This window comes from Littorina saxatilis, linkage group LG6 (assembly GCF_037325665.1).
Source record: "Littorina saxatilis isolate snail1 linkage group LG6, US_GU_Lsax_2.0, whole genome shotgun sequence".
Classification (NCBI taxonomy): Eukaryota; Metazoa; Mollusca; class Gastropoda; order Littorinimorpha; family Littorinidae; genus Littorina; species Littorina saxatilis.
In genome coordinates, this window is record NC_090250.1 from 10359896 (window position 1) to 10366947 (window position 7052).

The 7052-nt window shown below is 44.1% G+C and overlaps 1 protein-coding gene across 1 annotated transcript in view; it reads left to right on the forward strand.

The window, feature by feature from the left end:
- Positions 1-6573, forward strand: part of LOC138968461 (inverted formin-2-like) — a 114472-nt gene extending 107899 nt beyond the window's left edge. The window contains 5 exon segments of the mRNA XM_070341036.1: positions 1875-2039; positions 3410-3667; positions 4851-5032; positions 5682-5802; positions 6311-6573. Coding sequence (XP_070197137.1) covers positions 1875-2039; positions 3410-3667; positions 4851-5032; positions 5682-5802; positions 6311-6553 — 969 coding nt within the window. The 3' untranslated portion in view covers positions 6554-6573.
- Positions 6574-7052: the final 479 nt, after the last annotated feature.

Below are 7052 nucleotides of genomic sequence, written 5' to 3' on the forward strand. Positions count from 1 at the left end.
ACCCATACGGACAGACGGACATACACACCTTTACAAACACACATACACGCACACACATACACTTATGCCCACACACACACTTACACACACACGAGTACAGACTCATGCACGCGTGCGCACGCACACACACACACACACAAATACACACACACACCACACACATACGAGTACAGACTCATGCACGCGTGCGCACACACACACACACACACACACACACACACACACACACACACACACACACACACACACACACACACACACACACACACACACACACACACACATACACTAACACATGTGCACAAAATGAACACAAACGCACACACTGCGCGAGAGAGAAAGACTTCAGGGAGGCTTGACGTCATGATGCATTAATTGACGTCAAAGACTTTCGACCGTGACGTATTCTTCTTACGCGAGCTTTATCCATAGACTTGGAAACTACGGAATTTCTACCCGTCCAAAACGGCCTTGGGTGGCGTTTGCTGAAAAAATGGGGGCGACTATTGCACCCACCGTATTTTTGTTAGTATGGTCCCAATTTTTGGTGAACTTCCATCTCCAACTGTAGCACGTAGCCGGGCACAAAGAATCCTTCTTTATCATGTATTATTCGGTATGCACATTTCTCAAGTCGATTACAGTATAGCGTTCACGGGATACCTCCAGCTTCGCTGGGATAAAGTTGTTTGCATCATACACTTTGATTTCATTCATTTCTATTTATAACTACTTTTACTACTTTCCCTTCTTCACTGTGACATGCCACTGTATCACGCTCATTCAGACCAAAAACAATACCATTCCTACCTGTTGCAACGTCTATCGCTCGCTCTGTCTTTTGGTTCCTTGGTTGATCGATCGGTTTCTTGGTGGAAAACATATTTCTGTCACCAATACCAGTATTATTGCATCACTTCCATAAAGGTAGAGTAGCCTTCTTCCTTTCTGTTAAGCCAATAGGTCTTATTCATGATTGAGCTCTTATTCATTATTGCATTACTTTCACAACAATCTTCTTCCTTGATATTAGCGATAGTTGTTTTATCCTACATACGTGAGAGAGAAACCCGTGAGATAATAATCGTTCAAATCACACGTGTGTATATCATGTAAATGAGGTCATGTCAAGCAAGTCTGGCAGGGACCTGTTTTTCCACTGCTTATGATGCCAAAGTCACCGAGACAAACGTCATTATAGAAACACAAATTGCGCTCGCTAATTACCCTCGATGAATCTTTAGAACTAACACGTCACGCCACACTTTCAGAGTGACGTTTCTTTGCTTTGACGTTATAGATTGCACGAGGCTTTAGAAGAGATCGAGGTTCTAAAACAAGCGTCTTCAATTTAGCTGCCTCGCTCGCAGTTCAATATTTAAAAAAACAACTCGTGTAAATCTGGTACGACACAGCAAGCCATGTAGTATTCTCTATATCTCCCATTTATGTACAAACGCCGAAAAGACAATTTAACAGGACACATCAACACTATTATTTTGTTTACCTGTACCAACAGGTGTAGAACGGCCCTGTTTCTTTGATATTGTCAATGTTTCGGCTCGTGTTGATCCTGGGATCAACTGAATTTCTTGTGGTACCTTGTCCCCCTTCGTGTGTACAAACAAGCACAAGACCAAGGGCGCACGGAAGAGATCCTGTAATCTATGTCAAAATATGGGTTACAGAAACACGGCAATACCAAGCATTCCAAGCTCGCTGAAGCTCGCATTTTTCATGATCCACTAACTTCGACCAGTATTTTGTAATATCCACTGAGACTCGGCATTGGAACCTCTACGTATCGAGCCCTCTTCTCTTTACCTACATGTATCACTTGTGTATTCAGCCCACCTCTATGTATCTGTGTTCAGGTGACACTGCTGGACGCCAAGCGAAGCATGAACGTCAACATCTTCCTCAAGCAGTTCCGCAAGACCGACGCCGCCATTGTTGACCTCATTAAAAACGCAGACTACCGCGCCATCGGCTCTGAGAAGCTGAAAGGTCTCATCAAGCATCTTCCGACTATGGATGAGGTGAGCTGAGGCAGAGATGCTGTTTCTTGTCCCACATACATTAATGGTGTCGCATATCAATGACTAGCTCTTATAAGTTCGTTACAAAGAGAGAAAATGGAGAGACAAGACAAGGCAAGACAAAACAAAATCTTTATTATCGAGGGTAAATAAGCAAGAATATTCGCTTTTTTACATCCAGCCCTCGCCCTAGCCTAGATTGGGTCAACTAGAACAAGAACAAACAAGTCGCGTAAGGCGAAATTACTACATTTAGTCAAGCTGTGGAACTCACAGAATGAAACTGAACGTAGTCCGCCGCTAGTGCAAAAGGCAGTGAAAGTGACGAGCCTGTTTGGCGCGGTAGCGATTGCGCTGTGCTTCATAGTACGCTTTACTGTACCTATCTTCGTTTTAACTTTCTGAGCGTGTTTTTAATCCAAACATATCATATCTATATGTTTTTGGAATCAGGAATCGACAAGGAATAAGATGAAATAGTTTTTAAAACGATTTCGGAAAATTAATTTTGATCATAATTTTTATATTTTTAATTTTCAGAGCTTGTTTTTAATCCAAATATAACATATGTATATGTTTTTGGAATCAAAAAATGACGAAAAATAAGATGAAATTGTTTTTGGATCGTTTAATAAAAATATAATTTTAATTACAAGTTTCCGATTTTTAATGACCAAACTCACTCATTAGTTTTTAAGCCACCAAGCTGAAATGCAATACCAAACCCCGGCTTTCGTCGAAGATTGCTTTGCCAAAATTTCAATCAATTTAATGAAAAAATGAGGGTGTGACAGTGCCGCCTCAACTTTTACAAAAAGCCGGATATGACGTCATCAGAGGTATTTATCGAAAAAAAGAAAAAAACATCCGGGGATATCATACCCAGGAACTCTCATGTCAAATTTCATAAAGATCGGCCCAGTAGTTTAGTCTGAATCGCTCTACACACACACAGACAGACAGACACACACACACACACACACACACACACACACACACACACACACACACACACACACACACACATACACCACGACCCTCGTCTCGATTCCCCCCTCTATGTTAAAACATTTAGTCAAAACTTGACTAAATGTAAAAACATATAACCAAAGAACTATCAGAGCAAACTGTACACATTATAACTGTACTGTACGTACAGATAAAGACATCGATTAGAGAGAGATAGAGAGACTGAGGCAGACAGACACACTAACAGACTGACAGACAGACCGACAGACATACGGACAGACACAGCAAAAGAGCTAGCCGAGGGTGTCATGCTTGTATTGTTAAATGTGAAAGGGTGACGCAGTGATCTCCCTTGTCACCATATAATTGTTCTACTTGCTAATACTTGACTCTTCTTTTAGGCGGAGCTTATGAAGAACTACGACGGAGATCCCGAGAAGCTGGGCAGCGTGGAGAAGTTCTTCCTCAAGCTGATGGAGCTGCCGTGCTACAAGCTTCGCCTGGAGGCCATGTTGCTCCAGGCTGAGCTTCCCTCCCAGCTTTCCACAGTCCGGCCGCACATCTCTGTCGTCAACAGCATCTGCAGAAGGCTATATGATAACACCTCGCTGAAGAAGTTCTTACGCTTTGTACTTCATGCTGGCAACTTTATCAACCAGGTGAGTTAATGTGTGGCTTTGTGTGTGTGTGTGTGTGTGTGTGTGTGTGTGTGTGTGTGTGTGTGTGTGTGTGTTTGTTTGTTTTTATCAAGGTCAGGGTGTCTGCATAATTCTCTGGTCAACACCTCCTCAAAACAGTTCTTTCGCTTTGTGCTTCATGCTTGCAACTTTATCACCAAGGTGAGTTAAAATTCAAAAGCAGAAAGACTGCTGAAGTTAAGAAAATTCAGAATTAAAAAACAAGAAAGGTAGGTTATTTAAACGTTGAATTATTGACAAAACAAAACGTTATACATACTCCAGGTGAGTTGGTTTCCTTGAAGGTTATGATAGGGTGGGGTCTGCATGTTTTTCTGGTTAAATAGCAACTACAGGAGGCTGCATGAGAATACATCCTTGAAGAAGTTCATGCGTTTTGTGCTTCACGCTTGCAACTTTCTAACCAGGTGAGTGGTGTGTTCGTCAATCAATATCAATCAATATGAGGCTTATACCGCGCGTATTCCGTGGGTACAGTTCTAAGCGCAGGTTTTTGTGTGTATGTGTGTGTGTGTGTGTGTGTGTGTGTGTGTGTGTGTGTGTGGTGTGTTCGTAAAACGTGGATGACTATTAATATTATGGACGGGATGGAGGGAGGGGTCTGCACATTTCTCTTGCCATCAGCATCTGGAGGAGGTTAGTCACACGGGGAAGCACAGTTGCCACCGACCAGTCAATTGGTTTCAAGATTCAGAGTATAGTGTGGGGAACCCAAATGGGCAAACGAGCTCACACGTAACGAGAACATTCTGGAATGCTGAAGAAGAAGGTTTCAAGATGCAGGCTTATTTTCCCAGCCGCGTGGGGCGGTTAAAACACGGCGGCGGATGTTCATGCAATGTGCATGTCATATCATGATTATGCAAGGGTAATAACTCCAACACTAATCCACTTCAACTGTCAATATATCGATGGAACATTTGATTTCCCTTCTTTGAGCCATGTGACGCCAGAGTCCCACAAAAACTCGCTTTTAGGCGGCCAGCCGAGCATGTTAGTGGGCGTTCAAATGTAAAATTTAATCTATTCAAAATGGATCGATTCATTAATGCTAGTGCGGTCTCGGAGGAACTCTGACAGTCTCGATCAGTGTAAAATGTCATATTTTGGTCAAAAGTACAGATAACGTATGTTGTCCCTGCAGGGCAGCAGCGCGGGCGGGGCGAGTGGGTTCCGCATGAGCACGTTGACCAAGCTGGCGATGACCAAGTCCAACAACCTGCGCGTGACACTGCTACACGTGCTGGTGGAAGAGGCGCTCACCAAGGACGCCAAGGCGCTCAGCTTCGTGAACGACATGCTGGACGATCTGCAGAAAGCTTGCCGGTAGGGACCCCCCGACCCCCCCCCCCCCCCCCATCCCCCACTGTTGTTGTATGTGTGTGCAAGTTGGTAGCGGAAGAGGCGATGAACAAAGACACCAAGGCGCTCAGCTTCGTGGACGATCTGCAGGTAGCTTGCCGGTAGACACAATCTGGTGTTTTTTTCTTACCAATCAACCTTTCTTTTAATTTTGTTTGACCTTATCTCTTTTGTTTTCTTTTTTCTTATTTGTAACATGTGTTTTTGTTGTTGTTGTATTCTTGTTGTTGTTGTTGGTGGTGGTGGTGGTGGTGTTGTTGTTGTTGTTGTTGTTGTTGTCGCCGGTAGGCACAATCCGTTTTTTTCAAACCTTCAATCCTTTTTTGAATTTTTGCTTGGTTTAACGATATATTTTTTTTCTTTTTCTAACATCAGACGTATGCTGACGGCTTCAGACCTTCGTTCCCGTTTTCTTTTGTTCCTCTTCTTTTTCTTAAGTAGGGGGGGGGGAGCATACATTTTCCTTGGTTCTTTTTTTCAGCAATCAATTCACGAATTCTACTACTCGTATCATAGACGCACACTCACATAACAAACACTTTTTTTCAACCTGTTGTTCAGGTGTTTTGATTGTAAATCAAACTATTCACGCTATCTGTTTTACCTGTTCCAGGTGTTCTGTGGACGGCGTGAAGAACGAGTTCAACCAGGTGAAGAACAATGTGAGGAAGCTGCAAAAACAACTGGAAAACGTGGGGGAGGAGGTCAGGACACAGTTCAAGGACTTCCTGGAGGTATGCTGGTGTGTGTGTGTGTGTGTGTGTGTGTTTGTATTTGTGTGAGTGTGTGTGTTTGTGTGAGTGTGTGTGTGTGTGTGTGTGTGTGTGTAGCTGGCTGTCTGTCTGTCTGTCTGTCTGTGTCTGTGTATGTGAAAACACGTGCTTGAAAGTGGTTTTGGTTCATGATTTCTTGTACAAGTGGTGTTTTACCTGCTTGTCAAAACCACAGTTTGCCTGTAGTATGTGTTGGTTGTCTCTGTCTGTCTGTCTCTTCTCTCTCTGTCACTGTCTCCGTCTCTCTCTCTCTCTCTCTCCGTCTCTCTCTCTCTCTCACTCTCCCTCTCTCTCTCACTCTCTCTCTCTCTCTCATTCTCTCTCTCTCTCTCTCTCTCTCTCTCTCTCTCTCTCTCTCTCTCTCTCTCTCTCTCTCTCTCTCTCTCTCTCTCTCTCTCTGTCGCCATCTCTTTTTCTTCCTTTCTCATTTGTGCCGCCTCGTCAAACAGTTGTTCCTCGCTCTGTGCAGGAGGCGGAGTCTGATCTTGGTGACGTGGAGGAAGGGTTTGAGCGACTGACCACCAACAGTAAGCGTCTGGCGGGACACTTCTGTGAGAACGAGAACACTTTCAACATCGACGAGTTCCTCGAAACCTTCAAAGAGTTCTGCGAGAACGTCAGGGCTTGCGAACAGGTAGGGCTATCGAGTCTGTTTCAGGGCTGGCGAACAGGTAGGGCTATCGAGTCTGTTTCAGGGCTGGCGAACAGGTAGGGCTATTGAGTCTGTTTCAGGGCCGGATCTGGGAGGAGGAGGGGGTCCTGGCGGGTTAAAAAAACACCCCACCCCACACGCTATACACCCCCTTAAATGGCAAATGTTCCTTTTTTTCTCAAGTAGAAATACGCCCACCCCCTCCCCACCCCTTCTCTTGTAAATGTTCATTTTTTCTCAAGGGGAAATACCCCGACCCCCTTCCCACCCCTTATCTTGCAAATGTTCCTTCTTTTCTCAATGATAAATCCGCCCACCCCCTTCCCATCCCTTATCTGGCACATTTTTTATTGTTTTCTTAAGGAGAAATCCCCCACCTCCTTCCCATCTCTTATATGGCAAATGTTCCGTTTTTATCACGGGGAGACTGCCCCTTTCTGATGCTAAATTTCAGCAGCATCTAGGGGACAAGGCCTTACCAGCCTGTTACCCTTTCGGCTCAATTAAGGTCAACCATAACGAACACCCAAGGCATTGAACAAATTAGTGAGTCATTTAC